Source organism: Girardinichthys multiradiatus, chromosome 11 (assembly GCF_021462225.1).
Source record: "Girardinichthys multiradiatus isolate DD_20200921_A chromosome 11, DD_fGirMul_XY1, whole genome shotgun sequence".
In the NCBI taxonomy this organism is placed as follows: domain Eukaryota; kingdom Metazoa; phylum Chordata; class Actinopteri; order Cyprinodontiformes; family Goodeidae; genus Girardinichthys; species Girardinichthys multiradiatus.
The window spans coordinates 26,328,126-26,350,428 of record NC_061804.1 but is presented as its reverse complement, the minus strand read 5'-3'; the positions used below and the strand labels follow the sequence as shown (position 1 = coordinate 26,350,428).

At 39.3% G+C, this 22,303-nt stretch overlaps 1 protein-coding gene across 2 annotated transcripts in view; it reads right to left on the bottom strand.

Annotated features, from left to right (window-relative positions):
• Positions 1-22,303, bottom strand: part of camkk1a (calcium/calmodulin-dependent protein kinase kinase 1, alpha a) — a 106,380-nt gene that overhangs the window by 1,202 nt on the left and 82,875 nt on the right. The window contains exons 9-16 of one of the 2 annotated variants that reach the window (XM_047379744.1): positions 19,967-20,055; positions 12,855-13,054; positions 8,727-8,780; positions 8,361-8,434; positions 5,964-6,051; positions 3,406-3,534; positions 2,829-2,932; positions 625-672 (exon numbers count right to left, since the gene is read on the bottom strand). In XM_047379744.1, coding sequence (XP_047235700.1) covers positions 625-672; positions 2,829-2,932; positions 3,406-3,534; positions 5,964-6,051; positions 8,361-8,434; positions 8,727-8,780; positions 12,855-13,054; positions 19,967-20,055 — 786 coding nt within the window. The remainder of the gene's footprint in view (positions 1-624; positions 673-2,828; positions 2,933-3,405; positions 3,535-5,963; positions 6,052-8,360; positions 8,435-8,726; positions 8,781-12,854; positions 13,055-19,966; positions 20,056-22,303) is intronic. The other variant, XM_047379745.1, reaches the window with a different exon arrangement.

Genomic DNA, 22,303 nt, shown 5'->3' with positions numbered 1-22,303 from the left:
AAGACCCTGAACGGCAGAGAGGGACAGAGAAGCAGCTGAAGCAGGATGATGGAGGTGTTCTGCATGAAAGGAGCTACTATAGAATTGCAGCAGGAACATGACAGAAGTATTTCTGAGATCACAGCTGGGCAGAAGTGACTCCAGCACTTCTTTTGGAGATAAAGTGCATTGGAAAAGAATTCATATCCCATGTATTTTTTTCACCTTATGTTACATTACAACCAAAGACATCAGTTTTGTGTGATAGGCCAAAACCAAACAGTGCATAATCATCAAAAAGCAGGAAAACAATACATGTATTTCAAAATTGTTTGTAAATAAAAATCTGAAATGTGTGGCATGAATTGTGTTCAGCCTCCTTTACTGTAATTACTCAAAATAAAAAAACAGATTAGCTTCAGACACCTAAATAGTAAATAGTTAAATAACTTTAACCACTTCACAACTATGTACTAATTTGTGCTGGTCTATCACCCAAAATCCCATTAAGTTTGTAGTTGTAATGTGACAAAATGTGAAAGGGGCTGGAAGAGCTAGAAATACTTCTGCAGGTTCTGTAAGCGAGTGCCGAGCAGTCTAAGATGAGGGTGGTAATGTGCTGATAGATGTGCCACAAAGGGTTACCTGCGTGAAGGATGCAGTTTTAAAGAGGGCCGGAAGGGCCACGAGTCCCTGCAGTAGAGTGGGAGAAAAGACGGAGAGGTCACAGATGAGGCGGAGACATGCTGACAGGTGAAGAGGCCCCACCTACCCAACATGTTAATCAGATTAATCAACCAACATACACATTTAAAAAGGATGAATGAGGTAAAATAAGATCAAAGACTCAATCAGTTGTAATCCTGATTGAAGGCAGAATAAAAAATATAATATCTACTGTGCTGAGTGCATCATGTTGTATTTTCAAGTAAACGAAATGAAAAATGAGATCAGGAGGCCAAGTCAACAGTAATCATCCCTCTGACAAAGTGCAGTCACGCTCCAGGGCACATGAAACATGACAGCCTGCTGTTATGCTCGTCACATACTTTAATGGTGAATTGGATTTTAAATTTAACCAGATGAAATTTAAAAAGTTTGGTGTTATTTATTTCATAATGCAGTTTTATTTTGTGACACTTTTATTTTGTAAAGCCACTTTACGTACTTCAGTGACTTTTATTTTTTAACCCCGTTTTTCATTTTAAGCTTTATATTTCATGTTCTTATATTCAAATGAGGTGGCGGAGTTTTATCTGCTGGATGGCGCTGAGACAGCAGGGCAGAGATCAATTCGTGGCTCTGGCCGGCAGAAGCATGGCGGAGGGAGCCAGGGAGACCGGCCGTAAAAGCCTGACACAGCGGTTGCCCCTGTTTTTGTGGAAACCAATGCTGATTATCGGCAAACGGAATGTCATTAATGTTATAGCTTGTTACTTTTAAATGATGTCTTTATTGGATTTTATTTAATATACAGCATTAGACCCATAACATAAATAGCACTATGTGTATGTATGACATTCTGAAAGGATGACGAAGACTTATTGCACAAACAGCTTCCACAAAAACAGCGGCAATCGCCGTGGCAGGCTTTTACGGCCGGTCTGGCACCTTCTGGCCTCCTCGCAGAATCCCCTGGCTCCCTCCGGCATGCTGTTGCACTGGCGGCAGCAGCTCCGGCATGCTGTGGAAGCTCCGGTGGCAGCTCCAGCCAATTCTGCCGGCCACAGCCACGAATTGAGCTCGGCCCTGCTGTCCCAGCGCCGCCCTGCAGATAAAACTCCGCCCCCTCATTTGAATTTAAGAACATGAAATAAAAAGAGCTTAAAATGAAAAACGGGGTTAAAAAGTAAAAGTCATTGAAATATGTTAAATAGCTTCACACAATAAAAGTTTCAGAAAATAAAACTGCATTATGAAATAAATAAATACATTTTAAATAAATAAAATAAGATAAAAATTTATTTTAACATAATTATTTAGTTTTATTTCATGGGGATATTTATTTATATCATGGAATATTTATTAATAATTCATCAATAGCAGTATTTATTTATTTAATTTTGAATGAAAGGCTCTCCATAAATGCTCACATAATGTACACCTGCCAAAATACTAACACCCTGGCTTTTTTGTTTGCCAGCAGGGGGCAGAATTATATAAGTTTTTCCACTTGGTCTTTGAAAATAGCCTTCACCTTTAAATATCAGCTCTCTGCAGCACAGAGCAAGCCTCAGCCTGGGGAGAGATGAAATCATCTAATATACCCATCACAGTTAGAGACTATAGTGTGCTGCTAAGGTTATTCTTCCTGATAAATTAGCTGGGCACCTTTACATTGACCGCTGTCCCAGGGGCACTCTCAGCACAGTGGAGGGCAGCTATGGATACTCCAGCGTGCTGTGGCTGTGTACATTGAAACTAGATGATGGGATGAGGCAATCAGCCATTTTCCCATGTGATGCTTGCTACTCATGGAGCAGGAAATCCAAGGTCAGCATCACACACTAGATTTTATGCAAGCTCCTGTGTCAATGAGAGCTTCTGGCTACAAAAGCTGGAGGCAATTCTAACTTGAAAGGCATTCTTACAAAGGCTGTTAGCTCTACTGCATGCCATAAAAAACTGAATTATGGTACTATGGCAACATAAAGCAGCAGGTGCTGCAGGAAGACTGAGAGCAAGTTAACCTGATAGAACAGGGAAAGGAGACAGGTGAATGTTAGAATGTCAAACTACAACGGAAATAGGACCAGGATAGAGTTGGCTTATCCTCAAGGAGGGGATATGAAGGTATTAAATATGTAAAAGCGCTGATGATATTTGCAGGCTGGACTGTGTGTTCTTACATTAGCAGGCTGCCAGGTGCAGACATGGATCTCTCCTCTCGCCTGCTCGGGCACTCAAAGGGGTTACTGAACGAGCGCTTCCTCAGCATCGCTTTCACCAAGATCTGAAGGAAACACAGAATGGCAACATGAAAGTGCAAATGCTTCACTTTTATTTTAAATTTGATAGTTCTGATACATTAGCAAAAGAAACCAATCAGAATTATTTAGTTTTTGAGAAACAAAACATGAAGTTAAGAGATATTATGTAAAATTTTCAATATCTTAGAAACAAATTATAAATATGTAGGCTGGGGATTGTGGGTTAAAAAACAATGTGTCAGAGTCTTACACCTTAATTTTAACTTTTGAAACTTTCTCTCCTATTTCTATAACTATCATACCTTTATTTATACTATTCTGTAATAGTGCAGTTTGTTTTTCAGTAACCTTGCCTAGACTTGGCAAAACCACTGGTGAACAAGCCCATGTTATGCTGCTGCTCTTGGTTACATTTCGGGTACATGTGATCGTAATGCAAAATGTGTGAAACTAATGAATGGGGTTTAATAAATGAAGAATACACTGCGTTTCTTACCACAGCAGAGAGGCTGGGGACAAACTTCACAGAGTTCTGGATGTCCTCCTCGGTCACCTCCACCATGGAGCAGTGCTCCTCCTCCAAAGGCAGGGGGTCAGTGCCTCCCTGGGCCACCCACTGGTCCATCTACACACACACAGACATCACCAATAAAAACTACATATCCTAAACTTGTCATTACATCTTAGTTCTCAATATGAGGCTCAGTGTTATATAAGGTGTATGTTTCATGAACCGAATACCTAAAAGATTAGCTGCAGCTGCTTTTGATAATAAGGCTTCTACTCAAAACCATTCGACTGTATTCTGAAACATTATATGTTTATCCTTATTTTCTACCAGACAGGTGGTCGTCATTATTGATTAATATTATTAAAAGAATGAATGCAAAGGTTGTAAACCTGCTAATGAGAGACTGTGCATCTCGGTCAGTAGATGTGTTAGAAAAAAATACATTTCAGACAGATATATTCATCTTGTAACTCCGATGACTGACTACATAATATGCAGTGCCTTGCAAAAGTTTTAACGTACCTTAAACTTTTTTAGATTTTGTCACAACCACAAATATCTTTTTATTTGGATTTAATGTGGCAGACCGACAGACAGTAGTGCATGATTGTGAAGTAAAATGCAAGTGATACATGTTTTACAAATTGAAATGTGTTGCAATCAATTATCCTGCCGAACCTCAATTAAATCCAGTCGCATTCAGAGGTCACATAATTAGTAAGCAGAGCCCAGCTGTGTTTAATTTGATGTCAGTATAAATCCAACTGTTCTCTGAAGGCCTCAGAGGTTTGCTAAAGAACATTACTTAGCAAACAGCATCATGAAGACCAAAGAACACAGCAGACAGGTCAGGGAGGAAGTTGTGGAGAAGTTCAAAGCAGGGTTAGGTTATAAAACAATGCCACGAGCTTTGAATATCACACAGAGCATTGTTAAATACATTAATCAAAAATTAAATGAGTACAAGACAACTTCAAACCTTCCTAACCTAACAGACATGGCAAAGACAGCATCATCAGAGAAGCAACTAAGAGGGTTATGATAGCTCTGGAGGAGCTGCTGAGATCTACAGCTCTGCTAACAGGACAACAACTAGTCTTGCACTCCATAAACATGGCTTGTATGCCTCTTCACAATTTGTCACAAGCCATGTAGGAGACACAGCGATCTTGTGTAAGAAGGAGCTCTGATCACACCACAACTAGGTGTGGTAATAAACTAAGCTCTATGTCACACTGAACACATTATCTCCATACAGAAAGTTGTGGCAGCATAATGCTGTGGGGATGCCTTTCTTCAGCAAGTTCACGGAAAATGGTCAAAGTCAGATAGAGCTAAATACAAAGCATACAGAGGCGGCAAAAAATCTGAGTCCGGGGGCTGAAATTCACTTTCTAGCAGGACTATGATCCTAAATATTCAGCCAGAGCTAGAAACGGTTTATAGCAAAACATATTCAAATGTTGTAATGGCTCCACGTCTAGACCTGAACCCAAATGAAAAATCTTGACAAGATTTGAAAACTGATGTTTACAGATGTTCTCCAACCAGTCTGACTGAGCTGGGGCTAATTTAGAAAAAAGGATGTGGGAACACATTTTGGCCTCTCGATGTGCCAAGCTGGTAGAGACACACACCAAAACACTTGCTGCTGTCAGTGCAGTGAAACATGGTTATACAAAGTACTGACTGCAGGGACCTCCACGGAACAACATCATGCATTCTTGGAGTGATCTCACATTATATTCTCTTGTAAAGTCAATGTGTATAATGGTAGATTTAAAAAGATATTTTCTATTTCCATTTACTATATATTTAAAAAAAAGTTGTTTGTGTGCATAAACGGCAATAAAGCTGATTCTGATTGACTATCACGTAGAACCCAAATAAAACACACTTAGGTATGTGGGTTACAAATATAGCATAGCATTGTAAGATAATAATACAGATTCTGCAGGCCTTCGTTGGAGGTCATCTGAAGTATGAACCAAGTACAGACTGTGTGTTTTTTAGCTCATCTCTGAGGAGTGCTTTGTTCTGACATTCAGCTTGAAGGAAATACACGGAAATGTCAAATGAAGAAAGTGTTGTGCTTCTGTACTACACTGCCGTTCATACTATTTTTCTCTGACATGTGTGTGTGAGAGTGTATGGGTGTCTGTGCACAAGGAGACCTATGATGTCCAACAGGCTCATTATCTCTTTTTCCATAAACACAAATAGTGTCTCTGGTGAGAAAATGGTGAGTGTTGCATGATTGGATTGCGTCATGGAAACATGGGGGTGAGTGGGGTAACTACTCTGTCGATAACTGGTCCTGGACCTTCTTTGCCCACTAAATACAGACAGACAGTTTTAGCCCAACTTCCCATAGTGACAAACAGGTTTTATCTCGCCCAGGAGAATCACGTCAAGTTTAACGACCCTACTGTACGTAAGACAGTAAGGTGGCAGAATCACACATTGTGGAGAAATTCATGTCATGTTGAGATCATGATGTCATTTCACAAATCTTTACATCGGTGCTTTGCATGCTACAGTACCTTGATCTCAGGAATTGTTATCCTGTTGTCTGGGTTCTTATCCAACATGCGCAAGATTAGAGTCTGTAGCTCTTCACTGATATTTGGTCTGCACAAAAGAACGAGACAATGACCATTTCAGTGAGGTTTTTGGACACCACTTAATTTATCCACACACGATGAGGTAATAGACACCAAAGTCATGCAACATTTTTTTCAAAATGGTTCCAGGTATCTTCAAGATCTTATGATTCAATTATTAACGGTATAATTGAAGGCCCACGTTTAATTAAAACAGACTGGAAGCTGCACTTCATCAACCAGTACTTACCAGTCTTGTTAACACCCTGTTACCAGTTATGGAAGCTGTAAGCTACAGACCCAGACAATAAATATACTCTAGACACATTCAACTAATTTGTTTGGAGAATATCATAGATAATGGCAAAGAGTTTATTAACAGCACCAATAAGTATTTGCATAAAATATTAGGATAAGTACACATGAGGTTAAACAAATTCAACAGTTATTTAAAAGTAGATAAAAGTAATAATTGTGGCTACTCCAAAACACTGACTTGGCAAACATCAATCTTTTTATTTAAGGTGTCTTTAGATAATTACAATAAATAATAAAGGCCTATTTGAATGAATTCATATGATTTTTCCAAACATTTTATTACATATCGGCTTACTGACGATGTTACAAAACAAATTAATTTCTCAATTAATCACAGATCCAAACATTTCTCAACTTCAAAAACTGTCCATTGCTTTCATAAAGACATCTTGCTAATTTGTGCTGTGGTTGTTCCTAGCTGTCAGCATTTATATATCAATAGATACTGATGGTTTATTTATGGAAAATGTTTGTTATATGTGCTCATAGATGTTTTGGAATATTAGCTCTTGGAACATAACCTATACAGTAAATTATTTTTCTTATCTAATTTCATGATATTGAAAGGAAGAAATAATTGGTAGAGACGCACCAAAAAAGTCGACCTGTTAACCAGCATTAACCGGTTGATTACGGTAACTGGTTGAGCTTGATTGGCCCTGCTGGGCTGCTCTAACAGGCGAGAGACACGTGAGAAGCTATTTAAAAGCCAACTTTATTTTCCACATGTAGAGCCATATCTACAATTCATTTAGGCTGCAAGAAAGAGAGAGCGAGCAAGGCTCTGTTATATCCTTTTGAGCTTGCGACCTCCGTCTGTCCTGAAACATGCTGGATTTTCAGATGTCAGCAGCCTTTTGGAAATCCCAGAGTCAAGATAAGGATCTACAGTCTGTAGGGAATGCACATAGAAACAGATGTTTTTATAATGCTAACCATGCTAACTGTGCTGATTGCTAAAGTAAGGTGTTAAAAATTTCACCTAAACGCCACCTATGTAATCATTTATTCTTTGTTTTAAAACATTAGTAAAACCGTGTTTTATAGTGATGTCGCCTCTGCTCCTAATATAAACAATCAAAAATAGCTTATGGCAGGAGGCAGCAGGTCGAGGCTTAACATAAAAACAGATATTGGAAACCAGCCTTAAAATTCTGATTGGTGCATCTCTAACTATTGTAGCCTAGCTGGTTACTCTAATCACCATGTGATCACATCACCTTTATCATAAGTAGTTTTCATTGGAAAAAGGGATCATTCAGTCATTTATAACTGTTTTAATTGGAAATATAGTTTATCCAAACGGAAATATGTGAAGAGATACTGAAATGACATAACAATTTCAATATATAATGGTAGCCTGTGTTTTTGAACATAAGTGACACTGAAAAATGATAATGGAACAGATACTATATTCATCAAGAAGGCTAGTTTTCATCATTATGACAGTTGCATGATATCATTTGTACAAACAGCCTTATCACTGCTCAGAACAAGGTACTATTAATTGTCATTGTTTGTTATAGCATGCAAATAATCTGGTTTCAGTCTGTCTGGGAGGATGGGAGGACCTTATGTTAGTGCTTCCTGCACAACCATGACTCCAGTAAGCATGACAGTTCATTATTAACAATATAACACTTTGCTCTAACACAGCCTCCTGCTACCACTCACAGGCCTGCCACATTTATATTTTATTGGTCTGTTCACCCTGTGTACACTCACTATGTGGCTTCACGTATTCTCGGACTTAATTATCTGGGAAGACCTCTGTGTTTTACTTAACCTTTTAACTTGAAAGAAAGATTAGGGGAGGCACAGCAGCTTGGTTGTTTCCAGGCTGCTGCTGCAGTCGACGCACACGTTTAGATGCCAAATGGGTGACATTTGAAGTTTTCCTCTACTGGCTACCTTTCATATTGTAGTTATTTTAATTTATGGGAAAAAAAGAGATGTTTTTTATGGGTAAAAACCCAATAAGAAGTAAATAAGAGAGCATGAACAACACGACGGACTCACCTTTCTGGGAAATCCACAGGCTTGGTCTTTATCTTATTGTGCAAAGCCAATATGTACTCGTCAATAAACGGGCACTGGAGGAAGAGCAGATGAAAAAAAAGAGTGAAATCCACAATAAAGGTTACCTGAATCACAACTCAAGCAGACAATCTGCATCCCCAAAAGACAGATAAAACAAATTAGAGCTGCAGTAATGAGCCTCTGGTGTTAATTTAAATGAATGAGTGCCACATTAGACACAGAGAAGGTGACACGCATTCTTCCCACAGAGGTGTCGTTAACAAACGGGGTACTGCATGAGAAGAAGACAATGCCCAGGCTTCACTGTTAACATGCTGAGAAATGAGTGAGAAAGTGCACACTTGCCTTTCCAAACACGAAGCAGTACAGGGTGATTCCCATGGCCCACACGTCCAGTGCCTTTAAAACAGTGACAAAACAGGAGTAAAATGCAAATGGTTGTCACATTGACAGGAAATCACTCACAGTAGTCAAACCAAGTGCGATTCTCAAAGAAAAATCCACCAATCCTAACTGATGCAGACTGGCTACAGTGATTTATGGAATTTATAAGGTTGTTTTTGAGGGTGTCTTCTTTAGTAGCCTTGAAGATAGATTTGTGCAATAAGAAAGCAGAGGCACTTTTGCTACCCACCTCACTCTTTGTCTCAGGCCATGTTTTTCTCTATAGCTCTACATGTAATCCCCAGCATAAAGGGTGCTGTGAAAAAGTAGCTCCCCCGTGCAGATTTTTTCCTTTTGGTCGCACATACAGAATGTTTCAGAACATCAAGCAAATTTTCATGTCAGACAAAAAATAAGCTGAGTAAAGACAAAAATGTGTTTAAAATTGATTTCATTAATGAAAAAAAGCTATCCAAAACAACCTGACCTTGTAGAATTGTTTTAATTGTGCCACATTGGAAGGTTTTCAAGCATAATGCCCTGTTTAAGGTCCCACCACAGCATCTTAATTGGATTTAGACCTGGACACTGACTAGACCACACTAAAACCTTGTTTTTTGCAATTCAAAGCCAGATTTGCTGATGTATTTTAGAACATTGTCCTGAAGCATAAACCAACAGCACTCAAGCTTAATGTCAAAAACTGATGTTCTGCTTCAGGATTTTCTGCTGGAGAATTCATTATTTCATCAACTATAGAAAGTCGCCCAGGCCCTGAAACAACAGAATAATGTTCTACTGTTGCCATGATGCTCTTTTTCTGAAATACAATGTCGTTTTACTTTTGATGTAATAGGAAGCATACCCTGCAAAAGTTCCAGTCAGTCTACAGAATATTTTCCTAAAAGTCTTAGAAATCATAAAGATGTTCCTGGCCTTAAAACATGTTATTAAAAAAGAAATTTCTTATTGTTGAATCATCCTGAAAAGATTTGGATAAGGGTTCAGAACCGTTTCCAGGCTGACACATATCAGTTACTGTTTCTCATCTTTCTTGAATTTATTGAGGTTGGGGCATCATGTTTTGTTCTTGAAATCTTTCAGCCGACTTCATGTTGTCAAACAGGTTCTATGTAAGTGTATTAATTCTACAGCTCTGGCAATAATCAGACCTGGGTATGTCAGATGAAACTAAAATAAAAAAAATGGTAATCACAACATGACATTACATGACTTACTTTTCACATAGGGCCAGGCTAGTTTGCATTGCGTTTTTCCCTAAATTAATGACACCAACTGCTTTTTGTATTCACTGATGTTATCTTTTTCTGATATTAAAATGTTTTAATGATGTGAACCATTTAAGTTTGACAAAAAAGCAAAAACAGAAGAAATCTGTAACGGGGTAAATACTTTTTTTCCACAAGACCATATAAGATAATTAAAGCACCCTTTCATTATTCACTGCAATCTACAGGAGTTGGACAATGAAACTGAAACACCTGTCATTTTAGTGTGGGAGATTTCATGGCTAAATTGGACCAGCCTGGTAGCCAGTCTTCATTGATTGCACATTGCACCAGTAAGAGCAGAGTGTGAAGGTTCAATTAGCAGGGTAAGAGCACAGTTTTGCTCAAAATATTGAAATGTACACAACATTATGGGTGACATACCAGAGTTCAAAAGAGGACAAATTGTTGGTGCACGTCTTGCTGGCGCATCTGTGACCAAGACAGCAAGTCTTTGTGATGTATCAAGAGCCACGGTATCCAGGGTAATGTCAGCATACCACCAAGAAGGATGAACCACATCCAACAGGATTAACTGTGGACGCAAGAGGAAGCTGTCTGAAAGGGATGTTCAGGTGCTAACCCGGATTGTATCCATAAAACATAAAACCACAGCTGCCCAAATCACGGCAGAATTAAATGTGCACCTCAACTCTCCTGTTTCCACCAGAACTGTCCATCAGGAGCTCCACAGGGTCAATATACACGGCCGGGCTGCTATAGCCAAACCTTTGGTCACTCATGCCAATGCCAAACGTCGGTTTCAATGGTGCAAGGAGCGCAAATCTTGGGTCTGATGGTTTGAGCTGCCATATCATGGCATTCCCTTGGCCCAATACTTGTGCTAGATGGGCGTGTCACTGCCAAGGACTACCGAACCATTCTTGAGGACCATGTGCATCCAATGGTTCAAACATTGTATCCTGAAGGCGGTGCCGTGTATCAGGATGACAATGCACCAATACACACAGCAAGACTGGTGAAAGATTGGTTTGATGAACATGAAAGTGAAGTTGCACATCTCCCATGGCCTGCACAGTCACCAGATCTAAATATTATTGAGCCACTTTGGGGTGTTTTGGAGGAGCGAGTCAGGAAACGTTTTCCTCCACCAGTATCACGTAGTGACCTGGCCACTATCCTGCAAGAAGAATGGCTTAAAATCCCTCTGACCACTGAGCAGGACTTGTATATGTCATTTCCAAGTTGAATTGACACTGTATTGGCCGCAAAAGGAGGCCCTACACCATACTGATAAATTATTGTGGTCTAAAACCAGGTGTTTCACTTTCATTGTCCAACCCCTGTACATCAGCGTTGTTAGACTCATCATGTACTTCTAGGTGTGACGCATATAGGGCTTTAGTGCCATACAAGTGTTGGACATTATAAAACTAACTTCTAATTTTTATGTCCTTTGGAAGAAGGCTTTCTGTCTGAAAATCTGAGAGAAGGCAAAAGTAATCAGGGAGGAAGAGGTACTCAGTTCCTGAAAGCTTGACGAAACAGCAGACTGAAGCACTTAAGTGGCTCTTTTACCCTGGTGGCTTTTAGTCTGCAATCAAATGTTCTATTCTGGCTTCATTTTAATGGACACACACAGCCCTTCTCTTAGCAAGTCCGCCAGTTTTATGGAAACCCACAGGAGGAGGGAGCAAGGAGGGTTGGTGCTGGATTAATGGACTAATGAGACTACAAATATTGTATAATTATAGCCTAGCTTTGAAAAACAGAAAGCTGTTGAAAATGTCAATACGAGAGAATGCAGCTATTTGCGAGAAATTTGAACTCCACCTTTACTTCATATTGCAAGAGAACTTGGAAAACACAAAACTAACCAAAAACACCTCACAACGTATCAATGGAGAGAAACTTTATACCATAACTTGGTATGAAGCTAGGATCTGACTTAAGAAAGTGAGAAAGATCAGGGAATATTAAAATTTTTTACACAAAAGAACTGTATGTTTTAAGACATCTGCAGGTCATTGCACATTGGTATTAGGGGTCGTTTCAGAAAGTACCCTTTTTCAGCACGTTACCAATCGCAGAAACACAGTGAGGTTGATCATGTTTAACTCTGCTGGATTACACCAACAGACCTTTTGCTGACCTCAAGAGAGGAACTACTGAGAGGCTTTAGCTGGTTCTGAATTGTGCTGCAAGGCTACAAGCAAAACCCATAATGGGAGAAAATACTTTTAGCTGCTTTGTGCTGTTTTTTGTAGGTTTTAGAATTGGTTTAAGGTTCACATTCGCATAAATTTAAAGCTCATAATAACCAAGGATAAATTTACATTACAAACCCCACAGACACTGTTCAAAAACATTGCAATCTACTTCTAGGTTATTAAAGGTTGCTCACAAAACCTGAAGAAAGATTCAAGATTCAAAATTTATCAAAGACACCTAAAAGCTTTGGAACTCAGTGCTTACAGATTTTAGAGACGCTACACTCAAAGTGTCTTTGTTAAATATCAATGATGATGATGATACCATGACATTGTAAAAACATATTTGCAGGTATTTTAATCATGTTTTGCATTTTTTCATATTCTTGATTTACTGTTTCCCCTTTTAGTTTTAGACTTATTAACTCAACCCCAAAAAGTGGGGGTGATTTGCTTCATACAACAGTAATCAAAGCTGCCAAAGGAGATGCAGCCTCATCCTAAAATGAATAATTAATTCCTGATCTCTGCCGGTGAACATCAACACCAGGGAGCAAAAGGAAAAAAACAAAAAACAAATCGATCCAAGCGTACATGGACTACAGTTCAAAGCCACTGATTCGACTCACTTTCCCGCTGAAGCTCTTGCACTTCTCAGACAGAGTCTCCGGGGCCATGAAAGCAGGAGTCCCTGCAGTACTGGACAGCAAAGCATCATTGCCCTCGAACTGGTTGCTCACTCCAAAGTCGGCTATCTTCACATGCCCGTCGTCTCCTAGTAACAAGTTAGACGGCTTGATGTCCCTGTGGATGATCTTCTGGTAGTGCACTGAGGAAAAGGAGGGAAGAAGTTGGCGGAACCACAAAAACAAAATCAAGCAGAATGTATCAAAAAAAAAGGTTTTCCTATTGGAGCCCTGCAGGATGCAGTCGGTACAACCACGAGCAACTGGAACTGAAAATGAGAGAGCTTGAAACACGTTTAGTTCCTACAAATTTGTTTGAGACTAAGGGGCTGAGATACAGTACAGACTAAAAGTTTGGACACACCTTCTCATTCAAATAGTTTTCTTTATTTTCATGACTATGAATAGTGTAGCTTCACACTGAAGGCATCACAACTATGAATCAACACATGTGGAATTATATACTGAACAAAAAAGTTTGAAACAACTGAAAATATGTCTTATATTCTAGGTTCTTCAAAGTAACCACCTTTTGCTTTGATTACTGCTCCACACACTCTTGACATTCTGTTGATAAGCTTCAAGAGGTAGTCACCTGAAATAGTTTTCCAACAGTCTTGAAGAAGTTCCCAGAGATGCTTAGCACTTGTTGGCCCTTTTGCTTTCACTCTGCGGTCCAGCTCACCCCAAACCATCTCGATTGGGTTCAGGTCCGGTGATTGTGGAGGCCAGGTCATCTGTCGCAGCACCCCATCACTCTCCTTCTTGGTCAAATAGCCCTTACACAGCCTGGAGGTGTGTTTGGGGTCATTGTCCTGTTGAAAAATAAAGGATGGTCCAACTAAACGCAATCCGGATGGAATAGCATGCTGCTGCAAGATGCTGTGGTAGCCATGCTGGTTCAGTATGCCTTCAATTTTGAATAAATCCTCAACAGTGTCACCAGCAAAGCCATCCCACATCATCACACCTCCTCCTCCATGCTTCACGGTGGGAACCAGGCATGTAGAGTCCATCCGTTCACCTCTTCTGCGCCGCACAAAGACACGGTGGTTGGAACCAAAGATCTCAAACTTGGACTCATCAGACCAAAGCACAGATTTCCACTGGTCTAATGTCCATTCCTTGTGTTCTTTAGCCCAAACAAGTCTCTTCTGCTTGTTGCCTATCCTCAGCAGTGGTTTCCTAGCAGCTATTTTACCACGAAGGCCTGATTCACACAGTCTCCTCTTAACAGTTGTTCTAGAGATGTGTCTGCTGCTAGAACTCTGTGTGGCATTGACCTGTTCTCTAATCTGAGCTGCTGTTAACCTGCGATTTCTGAGGCTGGTGACGCGGATTAACTTATCGTCCGCAGCAGAGGTGACTCTTGGTCGTCCTTTCCTGGGGCGGTCCTCATGTGAGCCAGTTTCTTTGTAGCGCTTGATGGTTTTTGCGACTGCACTTGTGGACACTTTCAAAGTTTTCCCAATTGTTCGGACTGACTGACCTTCATTTCTTAAAGTAATGATGGCCACTCGTTTTTCTTTACTTAGCTGCTTTTTTCTTGCCATAATACAAATTCTAACAGTCTATTCAGTAGGACTATCAGCTGTGTACTGTATCCACCTCCTGCACAACACAACTGATGGTCCCAACCCCATTTATAAGGCTTGAAATTCCACTTATTAAACCTGACAGGGTACACCTGTGAAGTGAAAACCATTTCAGGTGACTACCTCTTGAAGGTCATCAACAGAATGCCAAGAGTGTGCAGAGCAGTAATCAAAGCAAAAGGTGGCTACTTTGAAGAACCTAGAATATAAGACATATTTTCAGTTGTTTCAGTTTTTTGTTCAGTATATAATTCCACATGTGTTAATTCATAGTTGTGATGTCTTCAGTGTGAAGCTACAATATTCATAGTCATGAAAATAAAGAAAACTCTTTGAATGAGAAGGTGTGTTCAAACGTTTGGTCTGTACTGTATGTATATCGTTTTCAATAATATAAAGCACCTGAAGGTTGCATATGTATCGCAGTTTGCGTAAAAAACCCAAAATATTGCAGGAAACATATTGGAGCCCAGCTATGTGGAAACAAGGTTACAGTCAAGGATGGAGCCATAGTGAACAATTTTCCCCTTCTTAGAACTAACCAACTATAACGCTCCCGTTTTGCAGACACCTTACTTTCCAGACAAACACAGAGACATGTGAGATTAATGTGATCAATCTAAATGAGTCGCTACAAGAAAACCGCATACTTTCATGACAATAGACAGTGGTGTCATTGTTGTGAGCGAAATCCCAATGAACGACTATGTGTAGGGATGTTATTATAAACATTGCGCTTTTGATCAGTGATTACATCAATGTCTACACTGTTCCCTTAAAAACTACATTTTATTTGTGGTTCCAGTTTAACGTTTCAAGAATTCATGCTGACAAGTAGACTTTTTTTAAATCCACCGAATAGTCTATTAAGTAGTGTTTTCAATTATGTAAATTTAAAAAAACTGCTGATTTGCATGAAGAAGGTCCCATTTGTATTGATATTGGAAATATTTTTTATCTTAATTTCAGAATTAAACTATTCAAGTTTACTTTGTAAAACAATATAGGCTAAATGTCTTTGGTTTAAGAAAATATTCTTTCTTTTTAATGGTAAAAACATCAAACACTGGTTACCAGTATCAAGGTAAATCATCGTTTTAAAAAGTGAAGTTTTAATAACTGCAACCATTTTTATCAATACAGCCCCTATATGGTTTAAAGTCTTTCACAAAAATGAGAAACAAAGTTTGTGAGGGAACATTTTTCTCTGACTGAATAAAGCAGCTCTGCAGTTTGGGGAAGCTGTGTCAGGGAAGCTAAGGGAGCCTCGCCGCTCGTTATCAGGGTAATGCTTATTGAAAGATCAACAGCAAAAAGCTAACAGGTTAATATGTATGTTCAAACCACTGACTGCAAGTTAGCTAACAGAGTCAGCAGGACAATAAAAACAGATAATATTCAGCATAAAAAGCATGTTTACTGAAAAACTACTAAATTCAACAGCGATGTCCATATTTTCTATTTCTATTTATAATATTTTAGCAGCAGCAATATAACTTTTGCATTTTAAAAACGCAATGTATCACGTTAGATGTTTTCGTTTTAAATTCTAGTGGTGTTTTTATTCAAGGTTATCAGACCTTGAGAATTTCATAACAGGACACATCTGGAACACTAGTCAGTTAACAGACATTTATTCTACCCACTGAGAAAGTAGGTCATTCATCAGAGATCATTTGTTGAACATATAGTGTAGGATCTAAAAAGGTTGCCGACATTACGCATTGGAGTCAAAACAGGATTGTGCCAAATTATTATCGGGTTAACGTGAAAAAATATCGTAATATAATTTTTTGTTGAAACTGAGCAACCCAGATCATTCTGAAACTGACCAAGGTATTTAACCTGTCACTGTAGGACAACAGCTGACCATCTTAATAACTTTGTTTCTATCTGGACTTTACTTTCTGTATACAATAACGTGTCAGTTTTGTCCTGATAAAATCAATATAATTGTAGCAATGCACATTTGCCATTTATTAAACCACTTGGACAAAGTAAAGACGAATCTGAAGGTAGATTATTCTCAAAACAGAGACAGAAGTAGTGATTGTGTCCCAGAAGAAAGCATCACCAGTTTTGATTGCTGCTTCACAAGAAGGACGGGAAGACTTTAAACTGGAGGTTGTCTGTGAGTGAGAGTTAAGTACATCCTCAACAGCCTTCTGGATCTACGCCCTGAACGCACCCCGGATGGGATAAGTGGTCTCTACTTGCCTGAGGAGGTCTTCCTTAAAGATGGGGCACTTGACTTCTTGACAATTAAATGTTGCAGCACTGATAACGGTCAAATTAAATTGATGTCAGTGCCTTCAGGAGCACCAGCTCAGACTCATGGTTTAAATTCATGTAGGTCACAGAAGACATTTTGATGCACTTAAAACTAAGATGCAGTTCATTAAGAGAAAATCAAAAGACTGATAGCTTTATTCTGCTCGCCAGAGTTCAGCATTCACATTTTGACAAAACAGGCAGAGACATTTCTTAACAGTTCCTCTTTAACTTGTTTGCCAAAAACAAGCTTTACACTTACTTCAGTGCTTTACAAAAGTGCCCTGTGTTATATTTAGTTACATTACAACCACAGACTTCATGTTTTTAATCAGGATTTGAAATAATCAGCCAACACAAACTAATGCATAATTGCACAATGGAAGATACACGACTTTCAACTTTTGTTTTATAATTAAAAATGAGAAAACCATGGCATGCATTTGTATTCAATTAGCTGAGTCAATACTTTTGGGGAACCAGCTTTCAATGCAATTCCAGCTGCAAGTCTATTAGGGTATGGCTTTAAAAGCTTTGCACATTTACAGACTGATTTGTTTGCAGATTCTTTATTGTATTATCGCTCAAGCTCAGTCCGAATGAATGGAGAAGTCTTGACACAGATTCACAGTTGGCTTTAGGTCTGGACATTGAGTGTTCCATTCTTAAATATGAAAGTGCTGTAATCTAAACCATTTCGTTGCTATTTTTGTATTTTTAGGCTTGCACTGGTTCAATCATTTGACCAACTTTCATGTCCCTGCTAAAGTATTTCCACAGCATGATGCTGCACATCTTCTACAAGTCTGCTGCAACACAGACCACTACAGGAAATTCTTCCTGCTAACCATTCACGGTGACTCTTAGAAAATGAGAGTGACTAAAACATCCAATGTCCCTTTAAGATTTTTCCATTCTTCAACTGAATTTAAAGCTGCCACCACCTTGTTTCACTGTGTGAAAGGTATGTTCAGGGTGAAATGCAATTTTAGTTTTCTCTTACATAGTTGTAACACTGGTATCATTGGACATCTACATGTTTGCTGTGCTCTCTTCTTGTGGTTTTCTTTAAACAGTGATTTTCCCAGTTACTACTCTTCTATAAAAGCCAGACTTGTGGCTGCTTCTCTGATTAATGCCAGGTCAGTTAGTTTGGCTGGACATTCATGTCTCGGTAGGTTTCTAATTGTGCCATACTCTGTCCGCTTTCAGAAAATGGATTGAACATGTTTAAAGTTTAGGAAATTGTTTTATAACCGAACCTGGTTTTTAACTTTTCCCCAACTTTCTCTCTGACCTGTGTGCTGAGTTCCTTGCTCTTCATGATCTCTAATGTTTTCTAACAAACCTCTGCACTGCCTCTCGACTGTCCTCGATGTGGATCAGCATTGGCAGACCAGTCCCCCTTCTTGTGAAGGAGAGCCAGTCTATGTACAAGTGGAGCAGGAGTTTGGTTCGCATTGTCGGCATTAAGTCAGACCTGTTCCCGATGCATGTTGGACTCTGCCAGGGCATCTTTGTTCATAACTTTCATGGACAGGATTTCTAGGCACAGCCAAGGGCCAGAGGGGGTCTGGTTTGGGGACCTGTGGATTTTGTCTTTCCTTTACGTAGATGACTTGGTTTAGCTGCCTCCCTCTAGTCAAGACCTGCAGCATGCACTGCGGCAGTTCGAATCAGAGTGTAAAGTGGTAAGGATGATGATCAGCTCCTCCAAATCTGAGGCCATGGTTCTTGACTGGAAAAGGGTGGCTTCCCCTCTTCAAGTTGGATGGTAATCCTACCTCAAGTAAAGGATTTGAGGTTTTTCGGGGTCTTGTTCCCAAGTGAGGGCAGAATGGAGCATGAGATCAACAGACGAATTGGTGCGGAGAAAAGCAGATAAGTTCAAAAGTTGGGGACACTTTTCCAAGGCACTGTAGACTTTGTTGCAAATAGATCACTGCAGAAATGCGCAATGGCCTTTTTGTACAGCAATGTACGGCAAGAAGTGTGTACCACATCAGCACATGCCATCCATCTGTGCTGCCAAAGACAAACTTAAAAAAACAATCTGAAGAATTCAGCCTTCATGAAGATGGGGAAAGGAGGAGTGGAATGTGGACATAGTCATGGCTGGGGAAAAGAGGCCAACTTGGGATGCCAGTTTTACATAGAGAACCGGAGGTCTGCATTTATTACGAATCTATTAGCAGTTAGCATCTATGAAGGTTACTGCTATGATTTCTCAACCGATATATCATAATAAATAAAGAATAAAAAAAATAAAATACACTCACTTTAGCAGATAGGATAGTCATTCTCAATACTGTCAAATACTTATTGCAGGTTATCTTTGGTCTCAACATGTCAATAATGGCCATCCTTGAACCAGTCTCAGAGTGCAACGTAAGATTGCAGATTTAGAGCGACTACCAAGGATCTCTCCCTGATTTTCCTTTAATCAATGCCTTTGGTCCGCGACGGCCCAAAAATCCCACAATGTATACCGGCCATTAGAGGAAGTATTTATTAACTATAGTCAAAAGAGATCATGAGAAAAGCTGTTTACCACCATCTAAGAAAACGCAACCCTCAAACATTTAATGCTGGTTTAACTTGAAAAGCTAAAACTGCAAATGTTAAAAATATTGAAATTAATTTAGATGCTGAAAATTGTGTTCTTTTTAACAGTTTTGAGAATTAAATAGCTCGAAACTTACATTGTGATTCTAAATACGGAGTAACCCCAATTATCTTGAGCATATAAGACTGTGTGCTGGTAAGTACTCCACACAAGCCAACGTGAAATGGAAAAAAAAAGAAGACAGTAATACTCTTTTGGATGAACAAGCTCAATAATAGCAAATAAGTGAAATTGATCCACTACAGCTAAAAGGGCAGCTTGAGAAAAAAGCTGTTTGTCCAAACAGTGGCTCAGCAGTGATTGGATGAATGGACACAAATGCTGCCAGGCAGAGAGGGCATGGAGCCAGAGGCTTAAGAACATTTTGTTCCTTTACATGGAGAAAAAGAAAACCCAAAAAGAAAAAGTCAAGACAGTGAAGAGTAGAAATGAAAATCTAAGTGTGTGTTTAACATTTTTATAATACGAATGGTAACAAGAATTATTAAAATGATGTTTACTCACAGGAAAAAACTGATTCCCCCAAAATATACAGATATTCTGTTCATGTATTATAGACTTACAGTACTCGATGCCCAGGATGATGTCTCTGAAGTACAGGCGAGCTTGCTCTTCTGAAAAAGGAGTGTCTGTGGGCACCTCCATTACTGGACTACAGATTCACACAATCAGGCAGAAAGACAAGATCAGAGATTTTTTATTGGATTCAGATTTAAAAACAGAAACAGGTTAATATCTAAAGTTAAGATGAGATTTTTCACACGTCAAATAAAAACCATACATAGAAAAAGAGTATGTGAGAGGTGACAACATTAAACACAATAAATAACAGAATGTTCTGTTTTATTAAACCAGAACATCCTAAATGTTTGATAAGGTAACTGTAATACATTGGTTAGATGTAAATAATTAAGCATAGTCAATAATGTTATCTTGTTATTGCAAAGTTAAAGTGGAAATTGGGTAACATTCCTTTAAATTCACTGTGTAATTACATGGTAACAAAGAAAGAACGGTGTGATACTTACAAATTAAGAACAGACTATAACTATTAAATTGCACCACAACTCGACAGGAATTGAAGGGTAAATACCACGAAATTACTCAAAATAGTGGGTTGTATTTTGTAGTATTACAGGTCCTTCTCAAAATATTAGCATATTGTGATAAAGTTAATTATTTTCCATAATGTAATGATGAAAATTTAACATTCATATATTTTAGATTCATTGCACACTAGCTGAAATATTTCAGGTCTTTTATTGTCTTAATACGGATGATTTTGGCATACAGCTCATGAAAACCCCAAATTCCTATCTCACAAAATTAGCAAATCATTAAAAGGGTCTCTAAACGAGCTATGAACCTAATCATCTGAATCAACGAGTTAACTCTAAACACCTGCAAAAGATTCCTGAGGCCTTTAAAACTCCCAGCCTGGTTTATCACTCAAAACCCCAATCATGGGTAAGACTGCCGACCTGACTGCTGTCCAGAAGGCCACTATTGACACCCTCAAGCAAGAGGGTAAGACACAGAAAGAAATTTCTGAACGAATAGGCTGTTCCCAGAGTGCTGTATCAAGGCACCTCAGTGGGAAGTCTGTGGGAAGGAAAAAGTGTGGCAGAAAACGCTGCACAATGAGAAGAGGTGACCGGACCCTGAGGAAGATTGTGGAGAAGGGCTGATTCCAGACCTTGGGGGACCTGCGGAAGCAGTGGACTGAGTCTGGAGTAGAAACATCCAGAGCCACCGTGCACAGGCGTGTGCAGGAAATGGGCTACAGGTGCCGCATTCCCCAGGTCAAGCCACTTTTGAACCAGAAACAGCGGCAGAAGCGCCTGACCTGGGCTACAGAGAAGCAGCACTGGACTGTTGCTCAGTGGTCCAAAGTACTATTTTCGGATGAAAGCAAATTCTGCATGTCATTCGGAAATCAAGGTGCCAGAGTCTGGAGGAAGACTGGGGAGAAGGAAATGCCAAAATGCCAGAAGTCCAGTGTCAAGTACCCACAGTCAGTGATGGTCTGGGGTGCCGTGTCAGCTGCTGGTGTTGGTCCACTGTGTTTTATCAAGGGCAGGGTCAATGCAGCTAGCTATCAGGACATTTTGGAGCACTTCATGCTTCCATCTGCTGAAAAGCTTTATGGAGATGAAGATTTCATTTTTCAGCACGACCTGGCACCTGCTCACAGTGCCAAAACCACTGGTAAATGGTTTACTGACCCTGGTATCACTGTGCTCAATTGGCCTGCCAACTCTCCTGACCTGAACCCCATAGAGAATCTGTGGGATATTGTGAAGAGAACGTTGAGAGACTCAAGACCCAACACTCTGGATGAGCTAAAGGCCGCTATCGAAGCATCCTGGGCCTCCATAAGACCTCAGCAGTGCCACAGGCTGATTGCCTCCATGTCACGCCGCATTGAAGCAGTCATTTCTGCAAAAGGATTCCCGACCAAGTATTGAGTGCATAACTGTACATGATTATTTGAAGGTTGACGTGTTTTGTATTAAAAACACTTTTCTTTTATTGGTCGGATGAAATATGCTAATTTTGTGAGATAGGAATTTTGGGTTTTCATGAGCTGTATGCCACAATCATCCGTATTAAGACAATAAAAGACCTGAAATATTTCAGTTAGTGTGCAATGAATCTAAAATATATGAATGTTAAATTTTCATCATGACATTATGGAAAATAATGAACTTTATCACAATATGCTAATATTTTGAGAAGGACCTGTATAGCATTCAGAGTTATACTGTAAAGTATTTCCCTCGAAATACAAATTTCTTGTTATAATTACTGTAACCTTTCCTTGTTTTAGGAAGTATATAAACAAGAAATAAAGGTTCAACATGTTTACCTATGGGCCCTGTTTTCTAAAATAACCCGTT